At 32.9% G+C, this 23,482-nt stretch overlaps 1 protein-coding gene and 1 long non-coding RNA gene across 2 annotated transcripts; one reads left to right on the top strand and one right to left on the bottom strand.

Annotated features, from left to right (window-relative positions):
* The first annotated feature begins 3,368 nt into the window (after positions 1-3,368).
* LOC113776158 lies at positions 3,369-5,881 on the top strand. The gene is made up of 3 exons (XR_003468980.1): positions 3,369-3,643; positions 3,856-3,899; positions 5,674-5,881. It is a non-coding gene; the product is annotated as an uncharacterized LOC113776158 (long non-coding RNA).
* A 12,478-nt stretch (positions 5,882-18,359) lies between these two features.
* On the bottom strand, positions 18,360-22,974 carry LOC113775184 (zonadhesin-like). The gene is made up of 6 exons (XM_027319949.1): positions 22,841-22,974; positions 22,176-22,332; positions 21,841-21,952; positions 20,316-20,427; positions 19,196-20,131; positions 18,360-18,896 (listed from the first exon to the last, which is right to left on the bottom strand). Exons 1-6 carry the CDS (start codon positions 22,844-22,846, stop codon positions 18,666-18,668), a joined length of 1,554 nt encoding a protein of 517 aa, XP_027175750.1. The 5' UTR covers positions 22,847-22,974; the 3' UTR covers positions 18,360-18,665.
* Between the last annotated feature and the right edge of the window lie 508 nt (positions 22,975-23,482).

Below are 23,482 nucleotides of genomic sequence, written 5' to 3'. Positions count from 1 at the left end.
AGGCTCAAAAACTCCAAAACTTTGGATAACCAAACATTTTCGGACCTATACTAGCTAATGGTCATCTATTTTGACAAAAAATAAGCACAAAAGAATCACTAATATGATTCATTTTTTGTTTTGCCATTTTTACAAACACTTAACATGCATTCATAGGACCGTTTCTCTTTTCTTAATTTTATGCATGGTTTGTCCCAAAAACTTCAACAACACCACAATAACAACAAAATCAGTGAAAGAAAGAGACAAATAGGTAGCAAAACATGCATTTGATCTAATTAATTAAGAAAAGGAAAAGCTGGAAAAAAGAAGAAAAAATACCTCAATGAGGGTTGTGGTCCCTTGACTAAAGTTTTGAGGAAATTCCAAGCTTTAATTGTCCAACCGGTAGCTGCCCCTCCCTCTTTTTTTTGATGTTGTGTGTGAGTGTGTTAGGAGAGCCGAGAGGGAGCCAAGAGGGAGAGAAGAGTTTGGGTGTTTTTTCTTATTTTCTTCTTTTTGTAGTGGCAGTTTGCCAATGAGCCGAGAGAGAGGGGAGTGATTTTGTATTGGTGTGTGTTTTGTTGGAAAATTTCTTTTTGGGAGGGAAGAGGTCTGAGAGTGACAGTTTTTTTTTTCTGTGTTTTGTGCAGTTGAGAGACCAGAGAGAGCCGAGAGAGTCCAAAAGAATTAGGTGGAGTTTTGGTTAATCAAAAATGATGATTTTTCACCAAAAATGAAAAGAAAGTTGAATAGCAACATGGAGTGCAAAAATGGGTTAATAGTGCATTTGGTGAAACAAAATGATTAGCATGATTTTTTATTTCTTGATTTTCTTTTTTTTCTCTCTTTTTTTTCTTTTTGTTTCTTCTTTTTCTTTTTTTTTTTTGTTTTTCTTTTCCTATAAGGCTAAAACAAACCTGCAAAATGAGAAAGATACACATTAAAATACAAGAAAATAAATAACTCATTAAATAGAAAAATTTCAAAAAAACATTAAAAATTGACAAAAATTTGGTGTCTACACATATCTTATGAGATAAGATATACCATGCAAGTTTATCAAAATATTTTTGAGATTTGTCCTAGATAAATTGCCTTCTATACACTAAATCTTGTTCCATCTATATATATATATATATTTGTTCAAATCTTACCATATGAGATATGGAATGTTAAAGAATCCAAATCTTTGTGAAAGTTTAGGTTATCCTACTTATGAAGTAGGCATAATCAGATAAGGTGGAGTTAAGATCCGATTAAGACCTTTTGTAGAGAGTTCTTGAGAAATAGAAGGAAGAAAGTTTAGCCAAAAAGAAGACGAGTAAATTGGCTCTCTCTACTTCACTGGTTCCTCATTTTGTCCAAGAATACTACTTCTATCATTTTCAAAAGTGAAAGCATTTTATCTCTAAAACTATTATTTTCTAGATAAACAATATATTCTAGATAAAGTAGTGGATGTAAGATAGAACTTAAAACTTGAAAGAGTTTCAAATGTCACAAGAGGAGGTTGAATAAATGCATGAAATTTGAGTTTGTATTTATGATGATGAGGCGTAGTGAAAGGTCTGTAACAAAGGTTTCTTAAGGTTTAGAAATATAATTTTTTTATGGAAAACCATGATATTTGATCATGGAGTTCATAATGATTTATGAATAATTTTTATAACTTATAGAGATGGTTAAGAACCATAAATTTAAAATAGATTCCATATTTGACAAATAGAATTAACCTTAGTCAATCCACCTAAGGGTATAAAAGTCTATTCGGTGCAAGAGAGTTTTTAGAGTAAAGAGCATTATGGAAGGTAAATTTCTTACCTATAAAACTTGATCGATAGAGAGGTTAGCATTAAAGATAAGCAATTATCTTGAAAAAAAACCTCCTAACTTATCAATAAACTTAAATTCATTTAGATTTACTTACTTGCTTTAACTACGAGTTATGGCATGGTAAATAGACATTAAAACCACTATCCTTAAATGGCAACAATAAATGATTGCATACGTGACACAATTTACAGATTTCTACATCTTGTGTGCCAATAAAGCAAGTCTCTAAGAACTGTATAATCTATTTTGATAAGATAATCAAAAAAGTTATTTTATCAAAAAGTGTGGATAGGTCTTATGTTTATAGATGATTTAGTGGGAGCTATCATAGTATTCTTGTTATATATGTTATTGACATATGATACATGGAAAAAGTATTCCTACACTCCAAAATTATTTGTATAGCTACCCAAGATTTTTTTCATGATATTAAGGGGAAGCAATCTATTTAGGAGTAATGATCTATGTCAATAGATCATGATTTCTAAACTTTTTAAAGCACGTGAATAAGATGTTAAAAACATTTAGTATGAAGTGATCTAAAAAGTGATTTTATTTATATTGTATAGAATAATCCTTTCAATATAATAGACCTAATGTCTCCTTTGATTTGTAGAGAATGAAAAATCTGAGAATATACTAGCAAACAATCTTACAAAGATAATTTGCAAGTAATTATGTATTTATTCATAATTTTGGTGTTGTGTTGATAGAGTTTTAACCAAAACACAACAAAAGTTTTTACAACTAATCCTTAACAAATTGCTACTTGAGAAGTGGCAAATGGAAGCATTCAAATTTACAAGTTCAATTTTGACCTTTGGTTGGTTTTTTCCATTAAAAGTCATTTATATTGTATTATGACAATAATGAAAATTTGTCCTAACAAAGGAACTAATGTCTCATCGTAAATCCGTAGATTTGTTAAGTGCTACCACATGATTTAGGGAAATTATTGGTAGAAATAAAAAAATAAAAATAGAACGAGTATCCATGAATGGCATCAAAGTTGATCCATTTACTAAAACTTATCTTAAAAGAAACATGATAGTTATATAAGTTCATTTAGTCTTGGACTTATGAGTCATTGGCTTTAGTGCAAATGGGAAATTGAAAGTGCGTATACCTTAAAGTCAATCAACTTTTAAACTTTAACATGCACTTAGACTATTTATATTATAATAAATGATATCTTTATCATATCAATTGCTTATATATTTATATGTGTATGATAAAACCATTAGAGGAAATCTAATTGATGAAATCATAAAAGTTATGATGATGAAATTTATTCGATTATACATAAGGTTTATTCTTAAATATTTTTAGTCAAATTATTAACAAGAAAGAGCATTGTTAATTAACATATATAGTCTATTGGGGAATGCAATAGTTCTCATTTGAGTTCAATTGCTGATGTGGTGTCTCCAAATTGGCCAATTTGTGGTAGTCCTCCAATTGATTGAGTTGATGAATTAAATTGAGAACAAAATTGGTGGTATTCCTCCAATAGATAGGGTTTCTGAACTTGCCCGAGACTCTCTTGTGCGGCTTTCTATCTATTTCTTCTTCTCAGTCTCTTTCTCCCTTTCTTCTCTCTTATTTTCACTTCTTCTCTTTCTTTAATTCGCTGTTGTCCAAATCTTCCTCTGCGTGGCTTCCCAGGCCTATTACTCTCCATTGGTCACGGTGATAACAATAAATAGGAGAAACTAAGAGCAAAAAAAATTTCTATTTACTTCAGGTTACTCAATATTTTTTTTCTTTTTTTTAGGTAGATTGAAAGGCAACAATTGTCCGTCTCATATTTTATGAGGCAAAGGCAAAGGTGAGTTTTTTTCTATAGATCAATTGGTGACCATTTTGTTTCTATCCTGGAGAATCAGCTGTTTTCTTCCTTCCATCTTTAAAATCTGACAAATATTTTTTAATTATCTATTATTGTGTGATTATTCTCTTCTTGTAGAAGCATCTATATGGTTATTCTATTAGTTAATTTTTTTCCTAAATTCTTGTTAATATGTGCCTTTTCCTTTTTAGGAATTTTTTTGTGCTTCTTCTCTATCGCATTCTCTTTCCTTATGGTGAGTTTTCTAATTTTTTTGCATCCGTGCTTACTTTAATTTTATTTCCTAAGCTCTGTTTTAAGTTTCTTATATTGTTATAGGTGTTGTTGTTGTTTATATTTAGAGGAATTTTTTGTCCACTTTTCATTTACAGTTGTGGTTTCTATATTTTTGCTCTATATATAAGTCATTTTCTTGTTGCATTTTAATGATGTATTATTTCTACTAATCTCCTTCATACAAGCTATTCGCTATTGGTCTTTGCTGCAGCAAGTTTTCTTTCAAACATATTGTTTGAATTTTTTGTTATTATCGTCACAAAAAAATTGAAGAATTATTTGGATTGAACTGCAAAATATATTTAAAGTTGGTTGTATTTTTTTGGTTTTTACTTATCATATAGGAACTAAAATGTTATTGTGCTATTAACACATTCTGTGGTTGAATTTTTGGCCTATGCTGTACTCAGGGTATTTGTTAGGTAAAGGAAGAAAGTAAGTTGAAGCAGCTTTTTTGTTAGTTAAGTATTAGAGATATGCAAGTGATAGCAAATTTAGTACTTAATGAATTGGTTATTACTTTAGTTTGAGAGTTAAGATTTTTTGTTACAATCTGATTCGTCCAAGAGGCTTGCTAATGTATTGCTTGCTTAGCCAGACTTCATCCTCTATATAACATTTTCTTACCTTGAAGCATAAAAGATAGCCATGTTTTGTTTGTAAAGTACTCCATCTTCAATGCTTTATGCTTTTAATTCATGACCCTGAATTGCCTCTTTCCACTTCTAAAAGTTGTAACATAAAAATCTCAGTTATAACTGAATCCATGACAAGCTTTCGACTACCATGTTGTGAGCATTATCAATTCTTATTCCGTTGATCCCTATGCAATTGGTTTGATAGATTACTATTATTCTAAACATATTCATTGACATCACCACAATTTTAATAACTTGGACTAACATGGAAATAATTATTACGTAATTCAATTTGGGGGTTTTAAATCTGTATTTTCAAAACATGATGTTCCCCTGTAATATTTTAGTATGATTAAGTTTGTAAAATCCGATTTTTATAGCTAATTTGTTGTACTTTGTGAAATTGAGCTCAACTGAAAAAGAAGCCTAAACAGAAAAATGGACAACATATAAAGTTCGCATTGTCAATTGAAAGGTTCAATGAGGTGAATGTAAAACAAATCTTCAATCTGCCCATAAATTTTTCTACAAGAAAGAACTTAATGGAAAGGAATGTTACTTTTGAATTAGATTTGCTAAACCCTTTTGTAAATTTCAATGGGATGCATAATCCATGCCAGATATGGCATCCAAATGTTCCAATAGCAGAAGATCCCTCTACTTTGAGAAAAATGGTATAGACTTCTTTGCAGAATCTTAGAGTACATATTATTTCATCCACTTTTATTTTTAGCTCATTCTTTCAATTCTCAATATCTTTTGTTAGGTTCTTGAATCTTGTAAAGTCGATTTCCCTATATAAATCATGTATATCTTAGAAAGATTTGGATTGATTTCATTTTGACACTACTATTAATATGTAAATTCTTAAAAATTCTTTTTTCCTTCTTTTTTTGGTCTGTTATGTTGCCTTTCTAAGTATACTATTGATTTTTACAAGAAGAAACATATAGATTTGAATTTGACATCTTTGAGAAACAGTTAGTTAAAGCTAGTAATATTCATTTGTGATTTACTCTTTATGTTATATAATATTATTCTTTTCATACAAATATTTTCTCTAATCTAATTTGATCTTTTTTTTTTGTTACTCAGGGTTTTGTCAAAGAAAAGATGAAAGGTAAAAGGAAAAGAGGAAAGGGGGAAATTTCTTCTGGAATTTTGCATTTCTAGGTTTATTGTGTGTAAAAATAAATCAGCTGTTAGTATGTTTTTCTCTTCTCTAGTTTTTTTCTTCCTTTGGTAGTGAAATAATGAGCCTATTATTGGAACTTTCTCAAGATTAGAAAAACGTTCTGATGAATCCCTCATTTTATAGTTGATTTTTCTAGTTTTATTGTTTTAATGTGCAAAAGGTCAAATCATTACCATGACTTTGTTGAATATGTTTTGGTCCAATCTTGATTCATGAAGTATACTAGATGTACTAGGTAAAATGAAATTTCAAATGTAAAAGTTGTGTATTCTACCATGAAAATAACGTCTTTCCTTTATTAATTATAACTAATCTGTTCTGATGAACAACTTGAACAAAAAGGTGCAAAAATTGGGTACACTTCACATAATTGGGACATGACTTTGCACTTTTTGGAAAAAAATAGAATTTGGAAAGTAGCACGTACAACTTTTCCATATTAGTTGGATGAATTAGGTATATGGAGTTTCAAAAGTAAAATCTATATAATTCCATGACATATTTTATAAACAATTTAATTTGATGTATGACAGAAAAAATGTTCAAAAAATAGTATGGCTATGCTTCGCAACAACGACCTTCAATGTTGAACCTGGTTTAATATTTTTAGGAAAAGAAAAATTTTAAAGCAACACATAAAAATTTAAAAGAAAAATTTTCACGATATCTTTTAAAAGTACTATTGGTTCACATGTGAACTGCAATTTGTTTGTACCTCTATTGCTCTTTTGAACTGTTAATGGTAATGTAAGATTAATTTTTCGATGCTTATACATTTTTTATTTTCTTGTAGAATTAAGATTGATAGTTCAATTCAGAGTAGCAAGAAAGTTGGTAGTCCCAAAATACTGTCTAGATTGAAGACCAAAAAGTGAAAATATCTGTAATTTTAGTCTCTTACAAGACATATAGAATTCTCAAATACCATTTGAATGCAAATGCAGTCTTGTTTATTCCGCCCTTTCATATTTTTGTTGCCATATTAACCGCTGGTAGTTGTTTTTGCCATAAAATGTTTTTGATGTCCGTCTAATAGAGTTTCACATTTTAGCCCATATCAGTTTCATAATTTAATCAAAGGACGATCTACTGAGGAATCAAAATTTAAAATTTTCACTATGCATGTTCGTATGATTCCCTACATGCCGCAAAGAGATAATAAGGGATTTGACAAAGCTATTGTGAGCGGACTGTATTTTAGACTTGGATGCAAATTTGAGCACTTTGAAGTCATTTATTTATTGCTTCTACATTCGCTTGTTCACTTAGATTATCCATAGCTATAATTGCTTAAACTGGTAGTTGCAAGATGGATTCAGCATATTTATCTTCTATCAATATATGAAAGAATTCAATGCCATCGAATAGCCGAGTTTCAAATTGAAGCCTGCATATATATGGAATATTAAATTATTTATTGGATGTAGTGAAGGTCATAAAATACATGAGGTGGAATCAGTAAGGGTTTGATCTTTTTGTAGTAGTATAAACAGAACTGTGTTTTTGGAGTTAAATTATTAGTTGTATAGAATTCAATTGTGTGTGTAATAAGTTGGAATTGATAAACATTGTAATATGGAGTGTTAATAAGAGAAATATCAACATAGAACCTAGGTAATCATCTTGGATAGGTGATTTGACAAAACAAACATGTGAATATCGTATCTAGATTGACACCAGTAGGCTTTAGATGTGATGGATTGGAATAGCTAAGAAAATAGAAACGAGTTGACACTTGAAATTTATGTCTCAGATCTAATCTAGAATGGTTTTATCTGTTCATGGCATTATATTGTGATACAAATTAGAAGTGAGATTTGTTATAATTTAATGGATATCTAGAGAATTATATGTACCTATTAGATAGCAGTGTAGAGATTGGCAATTTCTTTAAGTTTTCTTGTTATTGGAGCATGGATTGGTTGGAGAGATTTGTCATATAGCTAATCTCGAATAATACTTTGTATGTAGCCATTATTAGTTCTGACTCCATATATGGCATAGGTTATATTAATGAATAAAAAGCAACTTGTGAAAATTATATGATGCATATTACCAATCTTTCAAGATAGTTGCTTGTGAGATATTTGCATTGTAGTGATGATAGCTATTACTTGAGTCCCAATAGATGAAACTATAAGAGTTTTTGAAATGGATGTTAGTATAATACTGAATAAAAAAAGATAAGTAATTGATGTGTGCGGGGTATGCATACAATAATAAAAGTCAATCAACAGTTGAATTTTAAATTTATAATCTCCTAAACTACCTCACACGCAATTTGACGTACGTGGGGCATGCATACAATAATCGATCCCCGACAACGGCGCCAAAAACTTGATGTACACGGGATATTCATATAACAATAAAAATCAATCCAAAATCATGTTTTATATTTATAATTTTCTAAACTATCCCACACGCGATTTTTTGCAAGTATACGAGTCGTAAGTAAGTATAGAGTAATTAGGGTCGAACCCATAGGAAAGACAGACAACTATCAACACTACTAAAATTTCTCTATTATTTAGATTATTAACAAATTAAAATAAACATATTTAAGCTACTAATAGAAAAAAAAATACAAATGAAAGCTTTTCGAGTAATGGAATCACTATCTATTCATGCTAGTGCAACTTCTCAACTAATTGAGTACTAAAACCTCAGTTAAGTCATGGTGTAATTTCCTTGTATACGTGACACCTGCTTTCATTGGTATACCAACCATATTTGTAGCTAATCCATACCTACTTTCATGGTTATGAAATCAACTATAAATTCATTTACTTCTGTGAAATTACTACAAAACAAATTACAAAGGTGCACATCTACTTTCATGAGTGTACTCCCTAGGTTTAACACTTCCATGAACTAGTGTCAATTTCAATTTTCATTGCAAATCTAACACTTTGAGATTATCACAATTATTGGCCAGTTAATCATGATTTTGAGAGCAAAGGTGCTAAATAACTCAATTAAGAGAATAGTTCAAAATAATTAAGAAATCAACACATAACAATCATAGATAATTCAACCAAATATCTAAAGCATAAACTTTAAGACAACATTACAAATATAATATCCAAAACTTGCATTAACAAAATTTAGAATCCAATACAAAGATAAAGAGATGGAGAGAAGAAAAACCCTTGTCACTAGAGCTTCTTGAAACTCTCCATCTTTATTTCCATCGGCCTGCTTGTTGAGCCACAAGAGTGGATGAACAACAGAAGTCCTAAACTAATCCTACAAAATAAGAGAAATAAGAAAAGTTATGAATGTGGTGGGTTTGTGTCTTGCCTCAAAGGGCAAGATACAACCCCATTTCCTTCTCTCTTTTGCTCCAAAGCTCTCTCCCTCTTTAAAACTAACTAGAAACTAAAAGCTTTTAAAAGCTCTTTCTTAAGAGTAAAGGGTCCTCTATTTATAATGTCCAATTCTGTTGAATCTTCCATAAGAACCCACTTTGTCTTGAAGAGTCAAAAAGTTGAGATGGAATAACATAAAGTTGACAAAAGTTGATGCGTTGGTTCCAAAAAGTAACTGCCAAAACATCATAGATGTTGCAAAAAAAAAAGGATGAAAAGCTGTGCAAGTTGTAGATTTTTCCCGCCTAAGTATCCGATGTGGTATATAAAGCAAATTTCACTATCCGGCATCGTATACTGCTAAATACTCTTCTTCAAAAAATCCTCTGACGAGTATCTGATGTGATTATCTGACTTCACTTCCTCAATCCAACGTCATATACTGCTTATTACCCTTTCTCTTGTAAAACCTTTTAACAGGTATCCAATTTGGTATCTAATTCAAAATTTACTATCTGGCCCAGTATACTCTCATCCAATCTGGTGATAACTTTTTGTAAACGACCCCGTATTGTGCTTACTCATTCATCTCTATCAAAAATGACAAACTTTAACAAGTAAAAGGGACGAATTCACAAGTCTTCTCAAAGTTACTCAAGAACATCAAATATTGTCAAAATGGTTATTCACATTGTCTTAAGAGCACAAAATTAGCTATAAATAAACTAAAATATACACAAACTATTAGGTAAAATAGATACTTGTCAATAATCCTGTTAATTGTTAGAAGAGTAATTCATTGCTTACTATACCGTGGTGGCTATTAACTTTTGGCCTATCTATCAGCATAATTGGTTGTTGGTGAAACATTGTATTTAGTTGTGCTCCTTTGGTAGCCAGGAATTCTTCCCTCATAGTGAAGGTTTGTGGTTTCCTTCTATTGATGAGAATGAATATTGCACTCATTGTTATGTATACTATAGTGAAAAATTAGAGAGAAATATTGATATTTTACTCTTCATTCACAATAGCAAATTACTGAATTGGTGTATATTGCATGCCTCGTGGAATAGAACGTTAGGGCAAAACATGTATGACAGTACAAAACATATCTATAATAAATAAAGAAAATAGTGTTGTTGATACAAATATTGATGTTACTTAGAGCTAATTAGTAGAGAGCTATTGTAGATACAAATGAGCGTATTTATCTCATTAGAGTTATCACTAATGAAGTTGTGTAGTTTAGCAAATGGAGCGGAATTGCTTGGATGAAAGTTCTTTTTGAAATTACTAGTAATACCATACGTGCTTTGTACATGATTATGTTTTTCCAAATTTTTATATTTGTTTTATACTGAAGTATTTGATAAAATATTGATAGTTAACATCACGATATTTTTTTTGTTTTCGCCAATCATAAGGTATATTTTACACATGTATGTAAAGAAAGAGTGGCGAATTATGGTATACTATTCTTGCTAACATATATAAAACAAAATCTCTTAAAGTTACAATTTCTAGGTTCAATCTTTAAGAATGGTAAGAAAGACGGAATTAATTCTAGCAAAAGATTGTATATCTTGAGTGCCAAATACAAAGCAAAATCTATTGAGTTACAATTTGTTGATTTAGCCTCCAGAGATGGTATCAAACATGATTCACTTCTGGCTAGAGATGCAATCTTGAACTTCTTCTGATTTGCATACACTAATGAATCTGCCGCTTTTTGTTAATTATATAGTATTCACAAGTTATGGAAGTACCATTTTGGTTCTTTCTTGATTTTCACCATACGAAAACATTGTCATATGTTGTGATAATAACGTATACATGATGATGAAACCAAAGAAAGAGATAAGATTAGGACTATGTAACCACTATCATATGGAAACAATACTCATTTGATTCTTCACATGAATAAGTGTATAGTACATTGCTACATTATAATAGTGAAAATAGTAATATAAGGTAGTCTCATCCATGTGAGTAAATGTGTAGCATGTTGCTATATTATAACCGTGAAAATAGTAATATAGTATCTAAGAGTGAGTGAAAGCAAATAATAAGCATGCAATAAATTTAGAGATAACCACAATCACCGAATTTTGTATTATATGTATGTGAGATTATTGTCATAAAGTTTACACCAATCTTCATATGCATATCATTCACCAAAGTTTCTAACTATGATTTTGGTCCGTTATTTCTGAATGCATTTTGATTTAGCAATTGTTCATTTGAATAGCTTCTTAAAGTTTTCTTAATTTACCAAGAACAATTCGTGGATAATTTTTGGGTAAAAAAATAAAAAAAACCCCTGTGGTAAACCTAATATATAGAAAAGCCCTTCCTGATTTCAAAATATACAACATGACACCCCGTACTTTGAACTAAATTGTAAACTTGACGGAATCCGTTAAACTTAACGGAAATAGACAAAATGACCAAAATGCCCTGATATAATTAAGCAAAAGACAGCTCAAAAAAATCATTTGTTTTATTCTGTAGATAGAGAGAATTGAGGGTTAAGGGGTAGAACAGGTATATTTGTTAAAAATTAGGTATAAAAAATTTTTTTTAGGTTCCAATAAATCATTTCCATTAAATTTAACAGATTCCGTCACCTTTACAATTTAGTTCAAGTACGGGGTGTTGTGTTATATATTTTGAAACCACGGGGGGCTTTTTTGTGTATTAGATTTACCACAGGGGGCTTTTTTGTATTTGACCCATAATTTTTAGATGCTAACTTAAATATGAATTGACCACAATCAAGTTTTACACACAAAATGATATTCAAATGGTTAAGAGTTAGATTATTTTTCATTCTAACTTTTTTTGCCTTTTTCTTTTCCTCTTCCATTGGAAATGGCTTCCAAATTGCTTGTTGAATGAACTCAATATAATCTCACCAAAAAAATTCAAACACAAGTGACCTAGCCTCCTTTGTACCAAGGGAAGTTGAATGTTCTCTTTGGTGTTGTTTGAGTTGTCCTTTTTAGCTTGTTGACTAATTTTTTGTGCATTTTATGTCATTTAATTACTAATTTTTAGTTTTAGGAAGTTTTTTTTTTAGTTTGTTTGGTTGTTCTTAATGATGAATTTTAATTATTTCATTGTGTTATTTCAGTTATAAATAGTTTCTGTAGCGGTTAGTTAACATGATTGGTATTCAATCCTTCATTATTATCGAAATACATTACAACTACTTTGTGAAAAGGTAGTTTAGGTATTACAAAAAGTAAGACAAAAATACTCCTAGACTCTTCGTACTTTTACAAGGGAGTATGGAACTTGAATGTTCTCTTTGGTGTTGTTCGAATTGTCCTTTTCAGCTTTTTGACTAATTTTTTGGTGCATTTTATGTCATTTAATTATTAATTTTCATTTTTAGGAAGTTTTTTATAGTTAGTTTATTTGCTCTTGACGATGAATTTTAATTATTTCATTGTGTTATATTAGTAGTAGATAGTTTCTGTAACAGTTAGTTAATATGATTGGTATTCATTCCTTCATCATAATTAAAATATATTACAACTATTTTGTGAAAGGTAGTAAAGTAGTTTAGGTATTCCAAAAAGTAAGACAAAATTCTGTTTACTACTTGCACTCCTAAACTCTTCACTTTTATATAGAGAGTATAGATAGATATAAATAAGCTGATAAGATGATGCTGTTAAGTAAAATGGGTTATTTATGTTGATAACCCAATCATTACCAATGTAGTGAGTGCAATGTAGTTGGAGAATAAGATCACGTCAATTAGTTTCATGTTTATTTAGTCACTCCTCTCAATCATCCCACTTTTTTTTTTCATGAATTCAAGTAGACTCCATAAGTATCTTTAATTCAAATAGGCTCCACAAGTTGTAGTTGGGACCCAAACGCAGAATAAACTACAATTGAAACATCAAGAATACAATAATTTAATGATAAATAAATCACAAGTATGAAAGATAGACGACACACAAGATTTAACGTAATTCAGTTCCATCATTGAACTTATGTCCACAGACAAAAAATGCTTCACAATGATAGGAAAATCATATATAATAATATAACTTGAACCCGAACCTCATCTTTCAAGAACTCTTTCTCACCCCATGTATAAAGTTACGTGTTGCCCTTTATATGTCACTTTGTAGTATGTTAATCTCCACCTATTTATAAGGTATATTACTTGGCCAACACCCAAGCAATAATAGAAAATAATTTCTAATTTCTAATTTTATACAAATTAGGAAATAACTCTCAATTCCTAAACTCATACAAATAGAAAATTTCTTGACTCTTACTTCAAGTAACTAAAACAATTAGTAACTAGTTACTTCCATACAAAATAAGAAACCTATATAAAAGAAATTAAACCAATTTCCTAACAATTGTGTAGTTCTTTCCGAATTATATAAAAAAGGGATAAAATAATTAAAATGTTATCACTATTCCACAGGTGGTGATAAACCAGAGATGAGTAAAGTTGTGATATATATCATTATTCCATGAATTTAGAGAGAAGGATTAACCACCCGTTTGGTTGCTACTAAGGAATAGAAATGATAATCACTATGAAAGACCCCTTCAATGATAATGAGTTTGTGTTGATTCCTTTTGGTGAAATTTGATGTTTGGTAGTCATTGTGGAATGGGATGATTTTTTCCTAAAATTAAAAAAATCCCTAAATTTTCTGTACCTTCATTCACTGTTCATCTCTTGCCCACTCCAGCACCATTGCCTCCTCAACTCAAGGACAATTCTAAAACTTCACATTGGCAACATAGCAGCAACCTATGGACATCTTTTGTTTACCAATTACAACTCCACATCTCTAACTCAACAGTACCCACAAAAATTAATCCATTAAAAAAGTTGAATTAAATCAGACCTACAATTCACAAAAATGTCAAGATCTTTAATTCATCTGATATGCAAAATCAAACATCTTCAACATCAAGATTCTCCTTAATCCATGGTTATTTTGCTCAAACTTGTGATGATTTGATTCTTCAAACTCTACTTTAAGCACTGGTAAAATCTATCCCTTTGTGTGTATCTCATCTCTGCATTTTCCTTGCCAGATAGTTGTTTCAATCATCTAGTGGAAGAACCTAGCTTTGGTGAGTTTGAAAAATTGAGTGGATGGGGCTCATATACCAGACAAAAATTTTTGGAGAAAGGAGGGGAAGAATGATGCTCTCTCTTAGAAAAGAAAAGGAGGAGGAAAACCCAAGGGTTTTACTAGGAGGTTCTCGGTTGTGCTAAGCACAACCTAGGCCCCCTATAATGACCGAATGAAATGAATAGAAATGTTTTTTTCCTCTATTTAATGTAAATAAAATCTGTTACTATATTATGGTAGAGAGAATAAATTTATGTTTGTAGCATAATAAACTATCATTTGACATTCTTCACCAAAGAGTACAAGACCTTTGGATGATTGTGGCATAATAAACAGGTGGATTTTGATGGGCAAAAGCAAACGGCCAAAGCTGTGTGCTTAGGACAAAGTAGAGATTATCAAAGTAGCAAAGCACCAGGAAAACAAACATCAATAGAAAGATGGAAAAAAAAAACCAAAAAACAAGAAATAATTAACAAACCCCTGATTTCTTAACATGATCTAGGACTCCTAAGCTCTTAGCAAAGAAGAGGCAAGTACAGAGCTTTTATGTGACATGCAATTTGTGACCATGAGCTCTTTTTCTTAAAAAAAATGAGTCTGGTACATTGTCATACACCCACTTCCCCTTACGTTTTTCCTTTCCTCTTGTATAGATGGACTATAATTAACTGTTATTTGGTGCTTGCTGACCATCTAAACCAACTAACTTGTGGTAGTGAATGGTAAAGTTTTGGGGACCTGGTCTCATACTTTAAATTAATGTTACAAAGTGTTTTTAGATGAGTGGCAATACTGATAATGTACTGCAGTTGCTCCTAGAGTGCTCTACTTTTAATCACTTACATGTTAGTTTACCTGTTCCATGGTATTAAATGCTAATCTAACAAAAATGGGTTGATTTGACATTGAAACAAAAGAGGAAGGTACAGGCAAGTTTATGCAAGAGTAGTTCACCTACTCGTTTCAAAGGCCACAAATTTGTTTTCTCCCTTTACACCAAAAGACACACACTAAAACATGCAAAGAAACATTCTTTCATTCAATCTTTATGAGAAAAAGAAACCAAAAGGAACTTACTAATCTTCATCAAAACCCATCTCCCAGATCATGTAAAAATCCAAACTTTTTGCTCAGGATAGGCGTTTCGAATTGGGTAGTCCTAGAAAAATCTGAATCCTGATCCGACTCATGTCTGATCAAATTTCAGGTGAATAAGGATAAGAATTAGTGAGATACCATCTTTTGAGGATGACGAGGAGGTGGTCACATTGCAGGCATAATGGGCATAATTCTAGGACGTGACCAAACAGGGCGTGAAGCTATTTGGGGTCTGATTAATTGATGTGTTGATCCGAACGAGTGCTAGTGTTTGATAGAGAGAAAGAAAGGGTTCAACGCTAAAAGAAAGAAAAGGCTTTTTGAGCTAGAAGCATGCCAATTGTCAAATATTAAGGAACCCACGTGACGAGAGAAGAGACAAAACACTAAACCTCCGTTCTTTCTTATATACAAGGTAGATTTGATTTGATTTGATTTTTGGATTTTCGGTGGGTCAAACGGGGATTGGGATGAAAGTACCCAATCTACTCTATAATGGATCAATGGGATTAGAAGACCCAAAAGTGGGTAATGACTAAATCCATAAAAGTGAACCAAACATCATGTAACGGTTTCATTACCCTTTAAATCCCATTGAGGGGGCCAAAACCCCCAACCAAACAGGGGGTAAAATGTTAAAGGATTTGATCCAATAAATAAGCAATCAAAACCCACCTCAAATTGGGGAAAGAATCAGTGGACTCAAGAAGCAACTGAAGGAAACTTCTAATCCCGAGCAATTTGAAGACCAGCTTTGAGTCCATAGTTCCGCAATTCAGCTCGTGGTTGATCCAATCTTCCCATGAAATCTAGCTAACCATTTGCCTTGATCATCCCTAAATATTCCACCAAAACCAGCTGGAGCCGAGTTTTCCATTCGTGTTTTACTTCATATTACCCGCCAAACAAAATTTCCCAATCCCCATATGTCTTTGGCCTTTGAGCAGCCACAGAATAAGTGCCACAAAATTTTCTTTACTTTGATTATAACGTTCACAGGATGCATCAGGAAAAAGTTTCCTTATCATTCTCACATGGTATGTGAGAAATTTTCCATGCTTCATTGTCCAAAGAAGGCCTTTTTAATCTTTTTGGTGTAGCTGCAAGTTCCAAATCCATTTCCTATTCCTGGCGTGTGCTTTTTTCCTTGCAAACCATTTTGATAGGCAGATTTTGAGGAGACTTACCTAAGCTTCTTGGACCCCAAACGAATTTATCAGCCGAAGATTTGCAATCGGCAAACATCAGTAGTAGTAACCTGTGTTTTCAAACTCGGACCGGACCGGCCGGTCCGAGTTGGTCATCAGAACCGGGAGATTTAAAACCCGGTCAACTCCGGTCAAAAACTGGGTTTGACCGGTACAGAACCGGAAAAACCGGTCCAACAGGAGATTTTGTTAAAAAAGTTCAAACTTTTTTAATATTATGTTTTGACCCCCTAAATTGTGAAAACTTATTAATATACCTCAAATATTTCATACTTTATAAATATTGTCCTAAAATTTGATATTATTTTTCAATTAAATCCATAATTTTAATTCTAAACTTGTTAATGTTTATTAAATAATATAAATTGTTACTTGATTGTTCTAATTTCTTTGTATTTTCTTGTTAAATATATTTGAAACATCAAATATATATAAATATGCCTTATTAATATCAATATGTTATTGGATATTTTATATACAATAATTTAATTTTTAAATAATTTTTATTTATGACGTCATCCGGTTCGACCCCTATCGACCCCCGGTCGAACCCATTGACCCCTGACCCCTGACCTCGGCCGAGTCGATATCCGGTCTGGTTCTGAAAACATAGGTAGTAACATAGTATTCTAAGTAATCCATATTCCATACTCAAATTTTATTCAGCACTCGAACAACTTTTAAGGGTCTTTATCTTGGTCACAATGTTCACCTATACAATATTCTTCTAAAGGTTTGTTGGATCCTTTAAGTTGTTCAAGTGCTGAATAAACATTTTTGTTGGAATTCCAACTCACAAGGTGAACCTTTTAGTTGGAATCAACTAATCTCCAAAAAAAAAATTTGTTCAACCCATGAATCTCATCACAAACAGAGCTAGGCAAGTAAGAAGTTTGCAGAGTATAGTTAGGAATTGCAGCTGTAATACTTTAAATCAAAGTAGTTCTCTCTACGAAAGATAGAGTTCTACCTTTCCAACTAGCAAGAGTTGTAATAATTTATCAATAATAGCCTTGTAGGGATCCTTCTTTTACAACCATGCACAATTGAAATGGCTAAACATTTTCCGAGATCATCAGCCAGATTAATACCACTATTATGGCTTATATTTCTGGCCACTTGTTGCAATCAGAGCAACCCTTTGAGTCCAGACTCCTCAAGAAACACTAATGAAAATCCCAGACACCATGAAAAGGTGATTGCAGCTAAAGCGCCCCAAGTTTCATTCACTCTTCCTTGAGATGAGACACTTTTGCATTCATATAATTGTAACATCCAGGAAGACAGGTACACTTCAACCCCCTGATGTGAAGTAAAAAGATTTCTGATACGAAGGAATATTTCTACCATCCCATCGTTACAAAAGTAACAACAGGTAACGCATCTTTGCCGGCGATCCAGAAGATGAGTTTGACTATGATTTTCTAGTCATAAACGCAGAATAGATTTGATATAAGTCCAATTTCACCTCTCGCAATCTCTTTTTGCCTTCATATTGCACGTGCTTGAGGTTCAGATTCCCAGACTTAAGGGAGAATTTTAAATTCTGATTAGATGCATCACTTTCAGATTTTCGATTTGAACTGCATTGCTACGTCTCATTAGTCATCACAAAATGTAGTTCACATTTGTGATGTCAATCGTATTCCTGCATTTAACCTAACTATTGATGTATGTTATAATGTTAACAAGAATCAGAAGCAATGCATACTTGGCATTTGGAAATCAACAGGATCAATCCATGTTAAAAGAGCCCCAATGAAATCAGGTACCAGGCCATGGATATGACAAGGAGCACAATTAGAATCAAAGAACAGAACCTGAAGCTATTTGAACATCGGCACCTCCATTATAATTACAGAGACTATTCATACATCTAGTCAAAATTTAGAGCTATAGATAGTATACAATTTCCCATGATGTTGCAAAGGATCCAAAAAAATATATCCGCATGGAATATCCCAAGGAGTCTATATTATAGGGAAAATCACCAACACCTGAAGAAGGGTTGAATATAAATGATCTAATGTTGAAATACCCAGTAAATACATCCTTAACTGCACCTGGTTGCTAATCCCACTAAATGATGGAGGGAAGATACTGAGTCTGGAGCAGCTGTAAACACATCCTCAACTGCCTCAGGTTGCTAATTCCACTAACTGGTAGGGGGCAAGGACTCCCTTTCACAGCCAATATCATTAACATCAATATCACTACCATCCAACACATTGGCAACATTGTTAACACTGGGCTCGGAACTAGCAGTGCTGCATGTGGCAAGAGGAGAGTCTGAAAGACTGGTGGTCCTGCTTTTTGTTGAGCCAGATTTAGAAGCTGGAAGACTTGTTACTATTGTCTTTAGATTACGGGATATGCCTCGTATATCCTGCCAAAAGGAATTGTGTGAGGCCACAATATGCAGGACTTATGGGCTCATAAAAGTCCTCAAATCCATGAAAGTTGACATCAAACATTTTCCCTATCATTCTTCAGTCGATTAGACAGCAGTTGTTCAGCCTTAGATATTTTTATTTCAAAGATACCACTTCCATACAACTATTCTTTAGCACCATATGTATTTTTTGTAGATGCATATTGGTGTAGTAATTCTCTAGCTATCTGCAAATGGCTACCTTTTAAGATAATGCAAAACAAGATGTGCAAATTGCAGTCTACAGGACTTACCATATGCCGTATAGCCATGTCTAATGACTTTTTTGACAGTGACCTTCCGAAGCCTGAGTTGTCAATGGACAAAGAAGACTTCCCTGAGGAGTTATCCTGGGATTCATAGTTATTATGTTTAGGAGGAGCTAGCTTCCGCATGTTCACTACTCTTTCAACCATCTTGGTACCAATCAAAACTGGATTCACACTGTCATTACAGTTGGAGTATCCTCGACTCTTAGAAAATATAGTGATTTCATGGTTAAAAGCACCATCATTGACTCGCCCACGTGAAGGAGAACATGACTTCTGTCTCGGTCTCCCAGCGATAGAGTCGCTCGAAGACAATAGGCAACTAGATGCAGTCAGTCTTCCTCTGGATGCGGAAGAAGGCCTTTTAGGCACTGCCATTCTCAAATTTGGAGGGGCATTAGATGAAAAAACAGCCTTCTCAGCTGTCTTCTTAGGCCGAGACTTGACTGGAGGAGTAGTACCACATGATGTTTCTGAACTTTTTACCGTTGTTGGAACTGTCTTTGTCACTGAAGAAGACCGACCAGCAGCAGACATACTAGTTGCACTTGATGGAGTTGAAGCTTTACACGTAGGTCTTGCAGACCTCGATTCTGACTTAGACGCAGATCTTAAGCTCAAAGTTGGTGTGGAAGAGCGAGCAGTAGCTCTTGTAGGAGTTGAGGATCTCACTATAGGAACCACAGGCTTTGCAGAAGCAGCAACGCCTCTTGAAGTGGGTGTGGATGATCTCGAGGGTTTTGATGCTGAAAGTAAGCCTGACTTCCTAGTTGGAGTTGCAGATCTAGAAGCAGTTGGTTTTTGCCCCTCTGATAATGAAGACCTTTTATTTCTTGAAGCAGAGGAGTGTTTACTAGTTGATGTAATCAGTTGAGCAGATGTGGTGTTTGCTGAAGAAGGTTCATCAGGTAGGTTTTCTGGCTGCAGGGATCAAGAAATCTATAATATTGAAACTTGGTTTTGCAAGTCAAACTCAAAGCCAACCATAGGAACATATTAAAAAGCAACTAATAAAGGAAACACTAATGAAAATGGAAAAAATAAAAGCTTAAAAAAAAATTTTTTTTGGGGGAGGTGGGGGGAAATGGAGGTTAGACATGCTTGCCTTGAATATTTCAGCGGTACTTAGAGCCTCTGTAATTGAAGTCTGACTGTCAGCATTTTGTACCTCCAGCTCCGGCAAAGGTAAGGAAGGAGTATCAGGTGATGCAACAAGCCTGGGGAAGAGATTGGTAAATTCAGATGGAGGAAATAAACAAAAGAGAGAAGCAAGATATATTTCTTCAACCATTTTCCTGTTTTCTTTAGTGCATCATATCAAATCAATCTGAACTTATCCTTCTCAAGACTTGGAAAATATCATATCCAAATTTCCCTTTATTGTGAAGTCCGAAGGTTGCGAAACTCACTCATCCACAAGAGCTTTGAAAGCCCAAATTCAAGATTTAGAACCTTAGAAATGAATCTGTAGTCCTATACTTGGTGATTATTATTTCTAAAAGCTACTGGCTATTATTTGTCACTTTCCATATAAATCCAAAAAAGGAAAGCATTTAGTTCATAGTTCCTACAGAATACAACATCTTCAAATTGGGGGGGGGGGCCAGTAGAATGCAACAGCAGTGGACAGAATAAACCATGTTCAGCTGGTAAAAGAAACAGAGAAACAAGATATATTTCTTCGAATATTTTCCTATTTCTTTAGTGTCATATCAGACCAATCTGAAGTTATCTTTCTCAACAACTCGGAAAACATCATATCCAATTTTCCCTTGATTGTGAAGTACAAAGGTTGCAAAATTCACTTGTCCACAAAAGTTTTGAAAGCTTATAATCAAGATAAAGAACCTTAGAAATAAATCCATAGTCCTATACTTGGTGATTATTATTTCTAGATGCTTTTATTATTTCTAGACACTATTGGCTATTAATTGTTACTTGTCATATAAATTAAGAAAAGGAAAGCATTTAGTTTGTAATTCTAGGGAATACAACACTTCCAATGGGGAGCAGTATAATGCAACAGCAGTGGACAGAATAAACCATGTTCAGCCGGAAAAGAATGTAAGGATCATGAATGATGAGTATGATAATTATAATTATGATACATACAGTCAGGAGAAGAACCTCATGGAGGAAAGTTAGATATATATTGGCAGATTTAATACATGGACAGAAAAGTATAAAACTTCCCACTTGCTATGAGTAGAGCAGTTCTTGTCAAGCAATGAATGAAAATGTGAAAGTTTGAAAAGCAGCAGTGCAGGGTGCAGTCTGGTAGACTAAAACATTTAATTTTCCAGCAGACATTTTTTGTCAATTGAGGTGAAAAGTTTTCCCCAGCATACATGAGAACGCCTAAATATCACTACAACCTAACATCATTAATGTTACAGAATACCCAGACAACTGGGAAACATCTTTACCTACGCTAATTATAGATTCAGGTAAGATGATTTTCCCCTCTCAAACTATGTTGTACAGCAAGAACGTGAAACTTAATCAAACAAATTATCCTATAAAATTATTCTTAACCCTCTGTCATTTGGAATTGACAAAGCTCAGTCATACACATAAATCAAAATAAGATGCTCTAAATTCAGGGCATCACGTCAGTTGAATCAAAGTACCAATCATAATCACTTTTATCGCTCACAGCAGCGAAAAAATTATCAGCAGGAGTTGTTTGTGTAGTCTCTATGAAAATTGCATCTGATACGACTGAATTATCAGGATTTGATGCTGCACCCACGAAAAAACCAATCCATCAGTGCAGATTCAAAGACTACTAATTCTTAATAACAACTCCAGATATTACATCAACACGAAAATCAACAAACAGGATACTTATAAAATAATAATAGTAATAATAATAATAATACAAATAATAAGCTGCCAACGTGATGTCCATGGAATAAAAAGGTAAATTGAGCTAAAAGGACATAAAAACCAAAGATCAGTTAACCTGCTGAATGATCAAATCCATCATTATTCTCAATGAGAAGAAGACCATTCCTCTCCTTTTCCCGCTTCCGCATCTCAAGGAACGTAGCAAGATCCCCCTCTATCTCCTTCATCACCATCCCAAGACTTCTATCTTGTGGCCTACATTGTACAGACGCCTGCATTTTCAAACTCAGTAAACAAACTGATAAATTGGTGACCCTTTACATGCTAATTGAATCAAAACCCAGTATCTTGGTAAATTAACAAATCCAGCCGTTGAAAACATAATCAATCCAAAAGAAAAAAGTCAAAAACCAACTTCTTCCCAATACCAAAATCTGCATATGATTAATCCAAAACAGGATCTCTTTACCCCCCACACCAAAAAAAAATGTTTAATGGATCTAGACAAGAACACCTACTCATAAACAGAAAACAAAGGTTTCCATCTTTATGATTCAATCAATCGCTTGCAAAAGAATCAAGCCAGAAGATTAGCATCTTTCAGGGGCTTTCATCAAACATATTGTAGAGCTGTACTATAAAACATCAAGAACCACATTGCTATTACTCAATCTTCTTTATCTGGGCATGTATAATTCTACAGTTGTACTTCAAAACTAAACTGGGAAATCTTCCAAACGTTGAAACAAGTGCATAACTGCAGAAAAATCGAGTACTTACAGCCATTTTTTACTTGTTCTACAGAAACAGAAAGAGTTTGCGCAGAGAGAGAAAGGCAGATAATGGAAGATGGGGAAGTGAGATCGGTTCTTATTTTAATGAGATTAGTTTAGTAAACTACGATTATGTTTGAGAGACAGTAAACTCAGTCCCGAGAAATTGGTGAGCGAGAATTGTGGAGGAAACGAGGAGGGAAGCTCAAGAATTTGGACCTTGTTTGATTCCTTTGACAAAGACAAGCAACTGAGCAAGCAGGACCCAAGGAGGATCATTTAGTCAATACCCTGTCTGGTTGTTTTAATTCTTAAAATATTTGGTGTAAATTATAAATTTATACAGTTTTAGTATAATTTTGTATGAGCTTATAAATTTTACAATCACATCAAAATTGTATAAGTTTATACAAAATGTTATAAAAATTATATCAAACAGAACATTTTATTAATTAGATTGAATTGGACAGAACTCAACCGCAGAGGTCTCGGATCCTAAATCAAGAGCGTATAAGTTCAGTTGAATTTTGTCTGATTTTGTCTCATATTTATACAATTCTTACAAGATTTGATATAATATTAAGGTTTTTCTAACGAGTGCTCATTAGACACTCCTATAATTCATCTAACCTACTATATATTTACACAT

This window comes from Coffea eugenioides, chromosome 6 (genome assembly GCF_003713205.1).
Source record: "Coffea eugenioides isolate CCC68of chromosome 6, Ceug_1.0, whole genome shotgun sequence".
In the NCBI taxonomy this organism is placed as follows: domain Eukaryota; kingdom Viridiplantae; phylum Streptophyta; class Magnoliopsida; order Gentianales; family Rubiaceae; genus Coffea; species Coffea eugenioides.
This window is presented reverse-complemented; position numbering and strand designations above follow the sequence as displayed.

Excerpts from the sequence above, each read along its gene's own strand:
- LOC113775184 (XM_027319949.1), bottom strand. Across the intron at positions 20,428-21,840 it reads GATAAAAGTGATTATGATTG|GCTTGTTGCATCACCTGATA; the intron begins GTACTTTGATTC and ends TCTCTTCCCCAG. Across the intron at positions 20,132-20,315 it reads GTACCGCTGAAATATTCAAG|CCAGAAAACCTACCTGATGA; the intron begins GCAAGCATGTCT and ends TGATCCCTGCAG.